This window comes from Plasmodium cynomolgi, chromosome 14 (genome assembly GCF_000321355.1).
Source record: "Plasmodium cynomolgi strain B DNA, chromosome 14, whole genome shotgun sequence".
NCBI classification, from domain to species: Eukaryota; Apicomplexa; class Aconoidasida; order Haemosporida; family Plasmodiidae; genus Plasmodium; species Plasmodium cynomolgi.
In genome coordinates, this window is record NC_020407.1 from 3,022,480 (window position 1) to 3,040,418 (window position 17,939).

The 17,939-nt window shown below is 26.5% G+C and overlaps 4 protein-coding genes across 4 annotated transcripts; 3 read left to right on the forward strand and 1 right to left on the reverse strand.

Annotated features, from left to right (window-relative positions):
- Positions 1 to 762: 762 nt before the first annotated feature.
- Positions 763 to 1,880, forward strand: PCYB_147730 (phist protein; the record flags this gene model as incomplete). The annotated part of the gene is made up of 2 exons (XM_004225244.1): positions 763 to 858; positions 885 to 1,880. 2 exons carry the CDS (start codon positions 763 to 765, stop codon positions 1,878 to 1,880), a joined length of 1,092 nt encoding a protein of 363 aa, XP_004225292.1.
- Positions 1,881 to 3,354: 1,474 nt separating this feature from the next.
- Positions 3,355 to 4,174, reverse strand: PCYB_147740 (Pv-fam-d protein; the record flags this gene model as incomplete). The annotated part of the gene is made up of 3 exons (XM_004225245.1): positions 3,355 to 3,714; positions 3,816 to 3,948; positions 3,990 to 4,174. The coding sequence occupies 3 exons, from the start codon at positions 4,172 to 4,174 to the stop codon at positions 3,355 to 3,357; spliced, it is 678 nt and encodes a 225-aa protein (XP_004225293.1).
- Positions 4,175 to 8,832: 4,658 nt separating this feature from the next.
- PCYB_147750 (hypothetical protein) lies at positions 8,833 to 9,505 on the forward strand (the record flags this gene model as incomplete). Its single annotated transcript, XM_004225246.1, has 2 exons — positions 8,833 to 8,904; positions 9,074 to 9,505. 2 exons carry the CDS (start codon positions 8,833 to 8,835, stop codon positions 9,503 to 9,505), a joined length of 504 nt encoding a protein of 167 aa, XP_004225294.1.
- Positions 9,506 to 12,672: 3,167 nt separating this feature from the next.
- Positions 12,673 to 13,404, forward strand: PCYB_147760 (hypothetical protein; the record flags this gene model as incomplete). Its single annotated transcript, XM_004225247.1, has 1 exon — positions 12,673 to 13,404. Exon 1 carries the CDS (start codon positions 12,694 to 12,696, stop codon positions 13,402 to 13,404), a length of 711 nt encoding a protein of 236 aa, XP_004225295.1. The 5' UTR covers positions 12,673 to 12,693.
- Between the last annotated feature and the right edge of the window lie 4,535 nt (positions 13,405 to 17,939).

The window sequence follows — 17,939 nt, forward strand, 5'->3', positions numbered from 1 at the left end:
GATAAAATAAAAAAAAGAGGTTGACAGTGCATATTATATAGGTTTAACAATTTTGTACATTATTTTATTTATGTATTTTATCTAAATTATAAACGTTTATCTAAAAATTGCTCACATAAAAAGGGTTCTACTTTTTTTTATTGTTATAAATTCAGTAAGGTAGCACTTTTACTTATAATAAAATATTATTAGTTAAGAAGGCGCTATACAATACAGAATTTAAATAGGCAACATATATATTTATATATATTTATTTATGAGTCTATGCGAAAGATTAGTCTAATCTAAATGGACAATTCATTTATGTATTTTAACCTTTATATATTTTCTTAAAGACACATCAGTATATTTAATATTGAATGCTGTAGCAGAGAAGCATTTTACATTTTAAAGAAAAAAGTTTTAACTCCCCTCTTCCGCACGAAGAATTGTGAAATTTATTCTATTAATAAAACTTCAGTAGGAATAAAAAAAAAAATAAATATAAAAGGCTGCAGGCCATTTGCACCATCAAGATATATAACGGTGGTGATTCCCGCATTACTATGTCTCTTTTTTCAGGTAAGATTAAATGCCATTTTTATTGATAGTTAGGCGCTTTTTCCATGATTCCTTTTAATCATTTTTTGCTCCATTTTTGTGAGCTTATTCAATGTTAACGTTATTGTTAATAAATTGTTTTATTTTTTTTCTGACTTTTATTTAAATTTTTTTTATAGAATAAATACGTATATTATGGTAATACAGTCTCAGAATCACAATATGGTAGTAAGGGATGCTCAAGAATGTTATCTGAATCTTTTTATAGAAAATCGAGAAAAGGTAATGGATCATATAATGTTGCAGACCATAATAGAAGTAACGATTATGCAAATACATTAAAGGATAATCATGGCGAATTCAATGTTAGAGATTTAAATGATAAGTTAGAGGATGCACGTGGTTCTAAGGGTAACATGGTTAAGCACCATAAGGAAAATAAAAGAACTTCTGTAGGAATGAATCGTAAACGCAATAAAAATCGTGAACAATATTGTGAGGAAGAAGAAATGTATGATGAATATAGCGGACAAAATTGGCAATATACTGACGCGAATCACGATGATAGATATAGAAATGAAAGTTATTATGGTGAAATGTATGATGAAAATAACAGGAAGGGTCAAACATACGCAGATGAAAAACACAACAACCATAATTACACAAACGAAGAATACTACAATGGTGAGCCTGATATGTATAATAGCAACGAAGAGGAAATTATTCCTCATAATGATAATAGCAACTTGGATTCATTTAATGATGTAATGAGGGGATACTCTAAGGGTGGTAGAGCGCAAAAACGAGGTAATAAAAATAACGTAATACCTGAAGTTAATAGTATGGGTAACACACAGACGAGTAACAGGGAAATTTCTTATGAAACTCATCAAGAGAGTTCCCTAAATAGAAATTGTCCCATATTTCAGGATGATGTGGATACCATTCTTGAGAAATTAGGTGATATGGTGCATTATACCGATATGATTAATATATTCGTTATTGTCAATTTGATGGAGAGAAATGAGTTCTTTGATGCATTGCAAAGTTTAATGACGTATTGGAATGATTATGATAATGGTTCCAAGATATCAGATGAGTATAAACATAAGCAGTGGTTGAAAGTCTACGGTGATATGACAAATGAGCTAATGCAAAAAGAACGAAAATTTTATAATAAATTATACCATATTCTTGATAATACCCATATCCAAAAAAGAGTATATATTAATTTTATAAATGAAGTAAGATATACCTGGATTAAAATGAGGCAAGAAATAAAGGGGCAATGGAAAGGTTATTTAGAAAACAAAGCAAAAAGATATAAGAGAAAAACGTAGTCCTCAATGTATAAAGAAAATGCAGAAATATTCTATTATTATGTAATAAAAAAGGTTCTTACGCATGTAAAAAAAAAAAAAGATTAGTTACACACATCTGCGTTGATCTTCGTCTGAATATTTATCAACCGGTGTAAGTAAGCTTATCGAATTGGGGGACACAATTTCACGTAATATATATAGGTACCATTATTCCTATGCAATTGAGGTGAAATACTATAGTTACTTATGTTAAAATATTTGATAAATAGATTTTAGCCATATAAATAGAGTTCTCTTTATTTATTACGCATCTATTTGAATATACTTAAGGAATCACATAGGCAGATTTTTGCCCATGTTTTTTTAAATGAGGAATAGCATAAAAGTTCAGCATGTATATATAAGTTTGTAGGTACTTCCTTATATACTTGCTCTTTTACTTATCTTTCTAGATTTTTTTTAAATCATCCCTTATGGAATTTTTTTTTTTTTTCTTTATCCCAATTTTGTTGCATACAATTATCACGTGTGCCAGTTTTAAAGACTTGTAGTTCTAGTAACTCATAAGAATTTTTTAAGTTATAACTAACATAGTACACAATAATCGAGTGTCTATAAACTTTATATAAGAATTAGCTATATAAAAATAGGTAAACACATTTTATGGATCATTATGCTGTACGAATTAAAGGAAAAAATAAAAAGGTACTTTTTTATCATCCACAATAACATTCAGTGTGTAATACACTTAGGTGATAATTTTTATTTTTTTCTTTAAAGAATTGTGACATAAAAAAAAACAAAAAAAAAAAGAAAAAAACAAGAGAATACGAAATTAAATTTAATCCGTAACATATTTTTAGCGGAGGAAAAGTGGAATAATGTATATTAACTAATTGAAAAATAAGGGTCTTCATCAAAACTGCAAGACCAACATAAGAAAAAAAAAAAAAAAAACAAAAAATGAGAAGGTTGTGTTTGAACGTTTTGTAATTAGAACATTTATATTTTAATCAACAAACGTCATAAAAGAAGGATACATAATAATAGAAAGAAGTTTCTAAGACGTAGATACACCGTTTGTAAAAAATGCGTATTATATAAAGTTACCGAATAGTTAATATTTTCATTATGAATTGAAAAAATGCAATTTGGTAAATGTCAAACACATATAATTATTGCACAGCAAATCAGCCATAACTTCGTCAAAATAGGATATAATAAAAAAAACAAAAAAAACATCTAACAAATTCGTTTTGCCATAAGAATTAAAAAAACTAATGCTTTATGTATGGAAGTATAACATCTGTATGGTTGTATATTTCAAGGGGAAAATTAAAAATTTTTATTAATTGAACATTTCATGAGAACAAAAGAAGAAAGCAAATAATTTGATATTAAAAATATGTACCGAGAAAAAGAATTTTTGCTTTGAATCCTATATCACATTTTAAGCGTATACAAAATAGTGGATTGCATTTAGTGATGCATTTTAACTTCGTTTCAAAACTTTCTGACATTTATGTTTTTTATACTTAAAGTAAATTGCCATAAAAAATCCTAATATTTGATAGGTACAGACACACAGATCTGAGACATGTAATGCGCATATAATTATTATGAACACGTTAACTACGAATGGCATAAATATTTTATTTCTTTCTAAAAAGCTCCATAAAATTCCGGGTTTGTGCTTACTTAGATAATATTTGTTATCTTTTTTCAGTAAACGGAATATTTCTGATTCAAATTTAGAATCAATTTTTTTTAAAAATATAAGAATAATTGAATCATCGGTTATTTCTATATTAGTTGCTTCTTGCAGTATATTAAGATATCCTTTTTTTTTTTTCTTGGCTTATATCTTGCTTCGAAATAATTGTTATATTTTAAATCATCACTTAAATCATCAAAAGTGATATCACTTTTTATGTCATTGAATTAATCATGCACATCATCATTCACAGACTCCGATGGATTAAATAAGCTGTTTAAATCATCACTTTTGTTTAATGCACTAAATTGTCTGTCAATGTTGTCTACAAAGGTGAAGTGCTTGGGTGATATCTGATATTTTCCATCATAGCTTAATACATTAGGTAGGTTTAGAAATCCGTCATCATACACAAGTGGATTATATTTTCTTCTAATATATCTATTATTTTTTCTTTTGAATATGCATATCTTTTTGGAGACTTATGTTCCGTTTTTCCTTTGAACAATCTGCTAGTTCTTGCGCCAAATCTTCCCTTTAGGTGTATATTCTTATCCCATACATTATCATGCGCAGCTGTCTGAAAATTATGATCCATATGATGATTAAAAAAAAAAAAAAAAAAAATGTGTACATGTGTATTTGTGGATTCGTGAATATTTATTTTTATTCTAATAAATTTTCATCAAAAGTGAAAATATAAAACAGTTAGACTTCATCGTAGAATTCTTAAATTCAATTTTTATCATACTTCAAAAGAATGGCTGCCTGCTATCATTAATAGGGTAAAAGTAAACGTACTGGCGAAAGAGAACACATGTTTGTGTTTTTTTTTATTTTTTACTTATATGTAATTTCTTTAAAATTGCAAACCAGTTTTAAAACCAAAAAAAAGGGTTTCGGAATAAGTAATTTTTCTGTAGAACTCAATAAAACGCAGTGGTTACATGTACATATATGTATATTATATATTTTTTACCACCTCTCTTCTGAAAAGCAGAAAAAATATTTTGCCTTAATCAAAACTAAATCAAATTTAATATCAACAAATATTTTTAACAACAGAGAAGAAAAAAATAAATTTTTGCAAAAAATATTTGATTATGTATAATTTAGAAATATTGAGAGAATTTCGTTTATTTAATAGCAGTTTTTATATGTAGTTTTGAAAGTGTACAACGATTTATACTTGACAGAACCTAATATGTTATTGGACAAGGGAAGAACTGGATCAGTATTACTAAAAAAAGAATAAAAAATATATGCATTCCTTGTACAGAAATAAATGTAAATTATAAGGCAATTGCGATATAATAAAAACGAGTATAACATTTTAAACTAATAATGTAGGTTTTATGTTATTCTTACAATTTAAATTGACAAAAGAGAAAAAAAAAAAAAAATATATATATATATATGTCATTTTTAAATAACTACAGTTACAATTAAAATGCAACAAATTAGAAAAATATTTTCTAAAGACATAATTTCTTGCATGCGATTTTTTTTTTTTTTTTGCACACTATTCTTGTAAACACAAAGGAGAAAGTATAAAAATAAAAAAAGAGAAAAGAGTTACAAATTATATCTTTAATTTTATATATTTTTAATGTAAGAGATTGTTTTAAAAGATAAAATATAAATCAAATTAACAGTTTCTAATGAATGAAGCTTAAACAGGTTTTTATGCTCAATTGTTTTTTAACATGTTTTAACTTTTTATTAAATGTTTTGTATTCTAATAAGGAGAGTCATATATTATTAATGAATTGGTAACATGGTAATTTATTGTTGTTTCTTGGACTTACCTTTTTGTGTGTATTGAAAATTTATTAATTCAAATATTACATTAAGAAAAAAATTGCTAAAACTAAGATTTGTGAAGTGAAAAAATATATATTTTTTTATTATATTTGCCATCTTTTGATACAAGCGAAAAATGTAAAGCAGCGTACATGAATGAAATACTAAAATCCGTAGAAGACATACTTTTGTAATAGGAAAAAATGTACATATTTAAAAAAAAAACATTATTAAAAAAAAAGTAATTAAAATTAATAGACTTATTAATCTAAAGGTGGAGGGTTCATACTTTTATATGAAATTGTGAATATGTTCTTATCAATATTATCTTTTTTATTTTAAATTATTAAATGGTGGTAAGCGTTAAGTTGACTAGCAACTTATGTGGTGAAAAAGTATTATATAATAAACATAAGTGTAATCATTTGTGTTTTAAGGATTTTTTTATTGTGCAACATTTGAGCTACTTGCTATGCAATCATATGTACCATTTGAAAGAACAACCTGTTGTATTTATTTCTAAACTTGTATATTCATACAAACGATGCTAAACCATTTGTTTAGACATAGTGTAATATATTCTGCTGGAACTTTTTTGTAATGCACTTGCTATTTACTAGTAATCTCATGCCTAACTGTTGAACTAGCTTCCCTAGGTAAAAACATCATAAGGACGCATTGCAGTATTAAATGTGTACAGAATCGTAAGGCTATAATGATCTAATATTTTATTTTAGAAAAAAATGATAAAAGAATAAATTATCCTTAAATCACTGGGTTACATATTAATTGAATTATTTCTGCCTATATTGTATTAGCATGATATGCAGATAGATTAAGAATAATTTGTTACATCATTTTAAAAGATGTGCTGTTTGTTTATTTTTATTTATTGGTGCCCTAGCTAATACATATTTCTTAGGTTCTTCGTGCATCTGAAAAAGTAGGACCACTTTGGGGGATCACACAAATAGTAGTTATTTTGTATCTCTTTATGTTTCTAAGAGGATTCTATAAAAACGTAAAAACTAATTTTGACATTTCAACCTAATGTTAAAAGTATTTTTACATTTAAAACATTTGATTTAATGCGCAGCACAATATTATTAGCCAAGCGTTTTTTTTCCAATTCATTGATTGTATACACATAAATATATGTATATTAATTTTACTGATCAATAATTATTTTGAGTGAAGAGAACACCGATGATTTTTTGCGCACATTGATGAAAATGCAGACACAGCTACATTTTATTCAATTTCGATATCTTCTTGAGAAAGGTTAAAAATTAATTAGGCATAATAAATATGAACTAACTAAAACATATAGTTTTGAAACAAAATGAACTGTACATATAAATTTTATGTCAGTGGAAACGTTTAAAAATAAATGCATCAAAAAATATTGGAGGAGCTACAGTTATTATGAATAAGAAAAGATAAGGTTTTTCCTTTCCTGATTATAACCCATTATATATTCATAATAACAGTAATTATTGAAAGGAACATTCACTTAAGTTATAAATTAACTTGTAGAAGCGTTTTTAGGGAACGTTAAAAAATGTTTATAAATATGCTATATTGATACATAATGTGTAAAGGGTTTGTTACTATCACTTAGGTATTCTTTTATGTAATAAGGAAATTGAAATATTTATATAATGGACGTTTTGGATACTGGTGTGCGATTAATTCTCAGGAAGTTATAACTGCAACGAAAAACTTTTCTTTTTTTTATAGAAATGGAGCTATCTTTCTATGCGACGAAAAATATTAGTATCTATATATGATTTTATTTGTAAAAGAGAAAACATTCACTATTAGACAAAGCTTGTATTCATTTATTCTTTTTTTTGAATGATATAGACATGAAGTAACAATATTTCGTTTTATTTCTACTTCTTATATTAACGTTATTCCCCTCCTTTTCTCTATATAACTTGAAACAAGCGTATAATTTCACAGTGCTTGCCGTTTTACTAGAACAATTTTTAAGTAGTAAAACGCAAATGAAAATATGTTATAGAAACATTCATTTAAATCGAGTTTGCTAACTTTTTAGAGAGTTATCTGCATTTTCTCAATTCGTATATAATGCTAACCAGCTTGCTTTAAAATGCTTCTAAAAATTTTTGTTATTGTGGAATAGTAACATTTAGCATAATTTTTTCGTTAAAACAATTAATTTGGGGTAACTTATTAGAAGAAACATAGTAAATACATTTTTATATGCTGGAATGTTTTAATGCTTTAATGATAATATATTTTGCTTATTACTATTTTCATGGTTAAATTGAAACGTTTAATAATTATGCAAAAATTGTAAAAGAGGAATGATTGATTGATTGATTTGATATCTTTCTTTTTAAGTAAATTCTTTTTTTTTTTCATTTTGAATTTTTCTGGCATCTTTGTTCTTTAACTTAAAAATCTTTTAATTATTTTTTTGTTATAAAAGGAAATAAAAAGTTTCACTTACGTGTTATTTGCATAAAAATTTTGCGTAGATAAATTAGAAATGATTCCTTTCAAACTTACCTCCATATATTTAATCCTTTTTTTAAGAGAAAATATACGATATATTTTGTTACCTCAGGATGTAAATAAAAAATATACATATAACATAATAGGATTTATAATAAAAGATGGTATAAAATGATTAAAGCCGCCATAAATTTATATGAAATGGTATTGTACGCAACAAAATATGCTATTTGGGACGTAACGGGTTAACAATTAGGTCCGCGTTATTATATAATTTTTATGCGTGATACGTTAATAATGTTTTAATTATAAGTAGGACGTAAGCGGCGGTAAAAACGTAAAAATAATTAAGACATAATGATAATAATGCATTATTCAAATTAAAATTAATGTTGTATATATAGTTAGGCACCATCATTTAAGGAACAACAAATGTGATTTTTTAAATATTATTTCAGAATTGCAGCTATGTTTCTCGGTTCATTTCTAATTTTTTTTTTTTTTTTTTTTTTCTATATTTAATTTTAGTTTAAGGGTTTTTGAAAGAAAAATTCATTATATTTTTTTTTATTTAACGTTCACAAAATTGTAAGACTAAAAAATTTAGTAATTAGTATTATTGTATGTTAAAATGTTAATATGTTTTGAAAAGTTACATATTTCTATATATAATTAAAAAATTATACCGTATTGTCATTAAATCAGTTTATGTTGTTTCATTCCTGTCTGCGTTATTCCCATTTGACCAACATTTCTGCATACACTTTATTAGAATAAAGCAAAAAATCTTATAAAAAAGGTTATAATTCGTATATATGTATTTATACTTATTTATTCATTTACTTATTTATATGTTTTTATTTAAAAAACGAAGTATACCTCTTGGACGAATATAATAAAAAATATAAATAGAAAAATATTACTACTGAAAAAATGGAAACCCAAAAGAATTGCTCAAAGAGGGGAAAAATGTCTAATTTTTGCATGAAATTTTTTGTTTTTACCTTATTAATTTGGACGCTACGTTGTTCCAGTAAAGACGTAAGATGATTGAAATACGTGATGTCTTCAATTTCGTTTTTTTCATGTTTTTTGAGCAATATTAACACATGTCCATGATAGGGATATTTATCTGCATTCGTAAGCTTATACACGCGAATATGTATATATACATATATATATGTATTTGTGTATTTATTTATTTGTTTAGAATGTCGGTGAAGAGTATTCTTATCAGAGTAACCAAAGAAAAACGTTACATCTAAGAGATGGAAGAATATTAACTGCAGTTACAAGCATTGAAATACCTTCTGGCTGTGATAAAGAAAGCGTAAAAAGGTCAAATACTGTGAAAAGCGAAAAACAGGAAAGCGAAAAAACTGGAATTGATGGGGAGGCATCCTCTGGAAGTACCTATCAACCTATGGACGAAAAAGTTGCAGAAGATACGAAACATCTTAAAGGCACAAGAAATAGTGTTAATAACACTAAAATTAAATCTAAGAAAACCAAAAGAGATGATGTTCCTATTACTCCTTTATTTTTTGCAGAATTGTTATTGAATGAACCAGGAAAGGGAATTGATATATTAATGCTTTATGCAGGAGGATTTTTAAAATATGCGCGTAATCGTTTTTTTTAAGTACAATATATATAACGTATAGCCACCAACCAGATGCCATTCTATGAGAGTGATAACGTAGATTAAGTGTGGCATATAAATAACGTTATCCGATATTATATTCTACACGAGTCTCTTATCATTATAAAGTCTTAAATTTAATATGCACCATGAGTTTAGTATTAAACAGTTATTATACGTAACATGGATATTATTAATACATCTTAGATGTCTTTTGATTTTTTTTGGGTCATTTTTACTTATCCATACATTTGTTATGTTTAAATTATTTATATGTATTGATTTGTAGAAGTTTTAATGTGCTTTCTTTTTTTTTTTTTTTCTTAATTCCTTCATGTATAGGGATGAATATATATTTTGCTGCATACATGCAGGGATATGCATAAATATATATAATGAATTATTCTTGTTATACCTTATAGATTTGTAAACACGAATTATATAACCACTCATTTGCTTGTTTTGTATAGACATATTTATTTCAACATGGAGGGGTAAAAAAGAAAGAAAAATTGGGGTGGAGTATTTTGAATAATTTGATGTTCCTCTAATTTACGTTATATTAAAATTAATTTCGGTGTATAAATGCATTAAAAAAGGATGATCGATACATCTAACGCGTGACGCCTTGTTTAATTTAAAGCGATGATCACTCATAGAGCTACTTTATAAAGAACTGCGTCATCTAGAACGAAAATTTAGTGAAATTCTTGTAACGCCTTTTTTGCAGTCAAAAAATATGTATTTCGCCGTGTAACAAAATACTGTATATCGTGGGCCTTATACACATGTGCTCTTTTACTATGCCGTTGTTTTAAGTACCTAATTTTTAATGCGAAGAATTTTAAATGCTATTAACGGAATTGAGAAACTTGCGGATGTGTTATTATGAGGTACTAATCCGTCTTAATGATAAAAAAAAACGTTAGAAAATACAGTGTATAATACCATGATTTTTAATAGCATTGGACTAGTGGATTACTGAATTAAAGAGGTTCACGCGCATTGGAGAGGTTTATATAAGTATTTTTCCTCTAAAAAAGTGAGCTACTTTTTAGTACATGCATACATTGTTGTAGTATGTTGCATTGTATGCAATATATATATATGTGTAAATATAGCCTTTGTTAAGGCATTCTGCGTTTAAAGACACATCCTGCATTCTAATTAACGTTGTCAGTGAAAGGATAGTGCTTAGGACATAAGCTTTGACTATATTTTTGTCTTAATGAGGAATAGTAGGAATTTTTTGTCACTTCAAAAAGGAGCATGTCGAGTTTTGTCAATTTTGCTGTTCTATGCATACTTATGTTAACATTTTTTGTAGAATTTTAGCAGAGATAAGATTATAATTTAAAAAGTACATGTATGTACGGTATGTTTCTTCGTACGCACAATGATGAAAAATTATACTAAATAAGGTGTACACGTTTTACAGAGGTATCATTTTCTTAAAATTTCATTATAAATGCATAAATTAAATGATAAGATAAAACAACAAATGTGCGTTATAAAAAACAAAATTAAAGGAATGGCTAAAATTTAATTATTCTCTGTGGATTTTTTAGTAAATATATATATATATACATATATATATATATTTTTAAAAGAATACGGTTCCTATGAATGATATTAATTTTTACGCTATAAAGAGATACAGCAAACTGAAGCATCGTAACAATCTTTTAGGTGTTAATTCACAATAATTTGAAGAAGTAATTGAAGCATAGCCCTTATCCCATTAATTAATTATGTTACATTATGTTCTGTTTTGAACACAGTTAATGCACCATTTATTAATAAACCGATCGATCCTTTTTACATTCTTTATTTCCTCTCCATTTTGCATATTTCTAATGGGTTTTATATAAACTGTTAACAGGAAATTACACATAAAAATGAATTAAGTGAAATTCCCCATTACGTTTATTCAGAATACATAAAATAAAAAAATAGCGCTAACTAATAATATATGTAAATAAAAAGGGGGGGAATTTTTAAAATGAATATTTATTAAGTTTTGCAAAACTGGAAAAAACAATTGTAAGCTCTATTACAAAAAATGGGCAGTATAAAAGTTGCAGTATATCGCGCGCAGATTACGTTAATCAATTTGTTCTCGTTTATTTTATTTTCTTTTTTAATATACATTAAATATGGATTATCGTATATTTAGGTATATAATTGTTTGAACTTTTTTAAGTTCATTACGATAGTATGAGGAGTATGTGTAAAAAAATTAATCATTTCTGGGTGAATGTGTAAGGTGCATAAGAGAAAAAAAGTTGATGGATCTAATTTTTAAGCTAAAAAAAAAAAAAAAGGTTTAAAATTAAAGGGTAAATATGCTTTATAAAATATTTGAATTCCCTTTATCAAAGGAAAATAAGAATAGTAATAATTTAGAAATTTTTCCTTTATTATTATTTCCATGATATTTACCATGGAACATTAAGAATTGTAATCTTTTTTTTTTGTGATATACGGAAAAGTCTAAATTGTGCAAGAATGTTTACTTTGTGAAACGATTAAAATTGGGACAATTCTGAACTTTTAAGGAATGATAATAATACTTGGTTTTGTTGAACAAAATAAAGGATAAATGGACTCTAGGAATATTGTTTTGAAAAATTGTATATATGCTTCGTGGTAATATAATGATTCGTTTTGCCAAGTAGCTATTTCTGTTCTTTATTAAACGTTAGATTTACATTTAATTATGTGATTATTTCTCTTAAGGCGGTGATTGCCAATAAATATAAATTTAGAGTATATTTTTACGGAAACGATAATACGTATATATGTATATATATATTTATATATATTCATTTATTATGCATATTTTTGTGACAAACTTTTTAAATGTGCATGCGTTAAGGGGTGTTATTGCTCATCAAATCACATACATTGAAGAAACAACAATTTCGATGTTACGAATTGTCACACATATATTAATATTATGAGTAGTGAAAATAATGAGAACAGATATTTTTTATGTTTTTTTTGTTGTACGCGTTCTACCGTATATTTAGCCACTATTATTTTTTTAGTGCTACTAGTAAGACGAAAAATATGTGTGCAGATGAGACTATATTTTTGCATTACACATTCGTGTGAATACAACTTTTGTTAACATCATTTAATTTTTTTTTTCGATTTTTCCGTAGAATATATTTTCATTTGATAAAATGAACGTGTCACAGACGCAAATAAATAATCGATATTTAAGCCATTTGTGCGAAAATAACAATTGTAGATATAATGCTTTAAAAAATAAAAATGGCAGAACGAATTTAATTGCTTCAGAAGTTGATTCAAGTTGTGGAACACAGGAAAAATGCGAATCAACATATTATGTAACAAATGAGGAAAATAATGCACCAATAAAATTAAGTTCTGTTGATATATCTACAATGCGCAAAAAATGTTTTGAAGAGCACATACATTTAACCGAAGAAGAGTTATATCATTTAGTGAATACATTGGAAAGTGTCCCATGTAAGTGCGACATGAATAGTATATGGTGGCAACTGCGTTATATTGAAGCAGGTAAATTTGATAGTATACAGAATGATTTATCAAAACATTTTACAGTTCTGGCAGAAAAATATAAGGCAAATGATGATTTTGTGGATGATAAATTGGAGTATTGTTCTGACATCATATGGAGAAGAAAAAAAGAGCATGAAGTTTTTTACAATATGCGTTTTTATGCTTTACTTGATCGGGAATCTTTTGAACTGAACGAATTTGTAGATATTATCAATGAGAGCCGGGACTCAATTAGAAAATTTGAAGAAGAATTGATTAACACAAGTGAATCGTTGTTTAATGAAAAGGTGAAAGAAAAAAATTATATAATTGAAAGAATTATAGACTCTTATTTTGGTAATTACTAAGATTAAAAGGGACAAAAAGGATGTGCTACAGGAATGTAATATAACAGTAGTGGCGAAATGGAGTATACGCGAACACATTCCAATTGGAGAATGAAAAAATAAAATAAATAATCAGTGAGCAATTTGTAACTGCATTATCCAGAATGAGGTGCGAAGGATATGAATGGGTGGAATTAATAAGTTAGTGTACTTAGGGAAACATTCAAAATAGGAAGTTATGTGAAAAATTGTACTTTTCGTAAAAAGTAAAAAACAAGTGAAGTAAAACCTTCTTGCAGTACAAAATAACATTTTCATTCTATTTTTTTTTAGTCCAAGTTTTTTTAAATGTGTGATGATTATCCCATATACATATAATCTATGTTGGTCTTATTTTTTTTATTTTGTGTACCTTGCTTATTTTGTTCAGTTTGTTCATTTTGTTTTACCACTTTTATTTTATAGATGTCCTATTAAAGCATTTTCAGTAATAATTAAATGATTATGCTTATGTATGTAAACACTTTCGCTTAAATAGCCGTTGTATCAATATGGCGCCTTCCGATGTGTATTTATTCGGCAGTGCACATCATGTGAAAATTGCGTATGTTCATTTTTGTGTCGATTGTTAATATATGATGATTTTATTCATATCCGTTGCCCTTCGCAACACACATGCAATCATATTTAATTATGAACACATTTAGAATGAATATACATTCCGTTCTGCCTTATGGAGTAAAAATGTAACAATTAAACTTTATCATTAAAAATGGCAATTATGGCTATCTTTTAATGAAGTTCTGAATATTTATACTATAAATGCGCTTCATATTACGGATTGGCTATTTTTGGTGCTTAAAATATGTGGTCTTTTAAATAAACGTTTCTTCCGAGTTCTAGAATGGATTTATAAAAACTATGATATGATATGAATACCAAATTTGGGTTGTGAATATCACTAAGTGTTGTTTTCACTAAATGAGCGCTTACAATGTATTGTCTAATAATACTGTGGAGTTCATAATATGTTTCACTAACAAGAATTCCTATCCGTTCTATCCTCATCTCTTTAACAACAACATCGGTTAAGTTTTACATGTTTGTCATTACTTGAATGATTTACTTTGGCGGATAATGTCGAGAGGTTACACATCATTTAAGTTCATTTATGGCTTTATAGCGAACTAAGGAATGTCATGCGGATGAACTGAATTTTTTTTATGAATGAGCTCATAAATGTGAAAAAATGGAAGTAGATTTGTTATACCGTGTAATAAGTGCTTAATCAGTGAACGAACAATTTATGTATTTTAAAAACCAAAAGAGGGGGTATGAAGTGAAAATAACTGACATATGAACGAAATTGTTTCGACCTTTATTTCCACAACATGTTATATATTAACAAAAGTAAACATGTGTTCTTAATTTTGTTTGTTGCATATGTTATGCGGAAATATTAGTTAATCTAAGGGCAGATTGGTGGTGGTGGGAAGTTATTTACTTTAGCCAAGAGTGATACGACCTAATAGGTAACCATTGAATATTATAACTTACTTTTCCGTATAATACATAAAGAGAAGAAAATAATGTCCATAAAAGGAGAATTTCAATGAAAATAAAACTTCCCCCTTTAATTATACATATGTATAAGATACATGATTATGTGCTTATATCTAGAAGAAGGTAATAACTTACACATAATTGTTATGTATCTTTCGAGTTGCATCGTGTAAGCTTGTAAGGGCAAGAAATTTTTAGTCCCCTTTGTTAACCATGGATTACCAGAATAAATTGTGTTCTTAAATTATTTATAAGTCTTTCTAAAACTTCATTTAGTAGTGAACATATGACAACATTTCACATAAGAAGTGACGTAACGAAATGGTGAAAGATTACATATTCATATATAGTCAATATCACCTATTGTGCATATATGTGTTGTGAATTTATTTAATGTGAATATAATTTTTATGATTAAATTATGATATTAAAAAAGCAGAATGAAAAGTTTTATAGACCTAGTCATTTATAATGAAGTAATTTATTCACTGCTCCATTCAATTAGCATTTCATATGTTTATATAAATTTTAACGCTTTATACTGTCATTCTGTATAAGGAATTATAATTGAACACATTTTTAGAGGTCATTTTAAGTAGGGCTCTTTTCAGATATGGCCCGTAAATAATAATACATTTACTCATTAATGCCATAAAAAATGGTAGAGTATTTCAATATTATATTCTTATAATAAGTACAGCTGTTATAATTCAGTTTCTTTATTCTGAAGCCACTTAGGATGATTTGTTACTCCAAGATTTCGATTGAGATAGATGCCTAAATTGACAATTATGAACCCAGTAAGATTTAGTAATATAGACGATATACTGAATAAAGTGCCCCGTTTACATATGCCGAAAGACTAATTAATACGATTTAATCTTAGGGGTAAAAATATGCAACAAAAATATACAAATCACCAAAACTGAATAATTCGCCCTATAAAGAAACTATTCTATGATTAAAGCTCATAAAATAGGGCAAGCTAACACTAGGCAACTGCAACTTAAAAAATAGTATATAAACAATTGTCGCTTGTATATTAACATCATTTTGTTCCCTTATTCGAATTATTAACTACGATTTTAAGTTTATGCATGCTGATAGAAAAAAAGATGTTAATTTATTTACTTTCCATTTTATATTTTTATACTGTAGGACATTTTCTAAAACGAAGTGAAACTTTCAAAAAGTTCTTTTTTGTGTGTTGTCCTAACAGTTTAATGTTAAGAACTTATAAGATATATGAGTCTACTCCTTTTTGTTACGCGTTACACAGTTAAATGGAAGAAGCAATATAAATAAAAATTATTTTTTTTCATATAAATTTTGAATGAAAAGAGAGTATGAGAATATGCACTTTTTTAATTTATACGTAAGGTTCACCTTTTTTTTATAAAATAACATAGTACGATATGTTTCAGTTATACGGATAACATGGTTTCGTTCTATGAAAAGTAAATTTTATGTGGTCTTACAAAAAATAAACAAGTAAACAGATTGAAGAAAGATATTTTTATAAAATGCAAGTAGAATAAGAATTTCATAGCATATATAAAGACAAAAATAAAGAACATTCAAAGTGAGAGCTTAATTTAAAACAATAGTTTTTCATTTTTTTAAAATTAGAATTATTTATTTAAACTAAGACAAAATTAAGAGTAAAAGGATTGCGCTTTTTCAACGAGATAAGAAAAACACAGGGGAAATTATTCCTATATTAGAAGAGCCTTGTATGGATACTAAGATATATATAGCTGTTTTTTCATTCATTTCAGAGGTATCCATGAAAGCATGTTACATTAAATGAGTTTTTACTGCTACCATGAAGCTATTAATCTGGCGTACAAAAGGTAACCATTGTTAGCATTCTTTCATTATAAAGTTTAAAAGAATCGACTATGATAAGACAAAACAATTCAATATATATATGCTTATTTAAACAAGGTAATGATAAACTCCGTTTGTTCATTTAAAAGGTGTTTTAAAAATTTTGCAAAAATAAAACATTTCAAGTAGGAAAATAATATAATTAAAATATAAGAAGATTCTGAATAAAGAGGTTATAATTTTGTTTTGGATTTTAATTTTTTTCAGTGTATTGAAATTTTAAAAGCCTTATCATTTTACATGAATACGTTTATTAAAGTTATCAAAAATTTTGTAATTTTTCTGTTTGTGTGAATAAGATTTTTATAAAGAAGTTTAAGTAATATTTATCAGAAATAAATATACATAAAAGTGCATTCTTTTTTAGTAGTCACTTTTGTTGCTATTATATAAATTATTTTTCTTAGGGGTTATTTTCACTTTACGAATTTATCCTAAAGTGTAAATAATAATTAATAAATTTATAAATGAATGATATGATATACAGCTTAATTATAATTTTAAAACCAAAACAGCTAAAGGCAAAAGGCGTTTTAAATGAAACACATAAATATAATTCGATTTATTTTTACCATAAAGTACATTATAATTTACCCACTACGCCTTACTATTTGGTATTGATAGAACTAATGTTTATGATCTCAAAAAAAGAATCATATATATGTAAAAAAATATATCTATCCTTAATTTTCTCATCTAACTTTTTCACGTGAATCGTACATAAAAAGTAATACGCGGAATTTATAGGAAGAGCTAAAAAATAAATTTGCGCAACTACCGAGAAAACACTTTTTATGTTGGATATGTTTTTGTCTTCCTATTTTTATTTCTAATTAAAATAAGAAAACGAAAATTTAATATATTATTATGTTTAATTAAAAAAAAGAGCGTATAGTATAAAACTTTGCTATATATGTTAATTGTTCTCAATTGCAACGCTTAGTATATATTTATCATTTTAATCTTATTATGAATAATATTTGAACTGCGAGCTATTATTTATAGCTGGAATAGTTGATTTTTTTTTTGTTCTGTTTTGTTCTGTTCTATCTAGTATACAGCAGTTACGACATATATCGTATACTTAAAAATCCGAAAAAAAA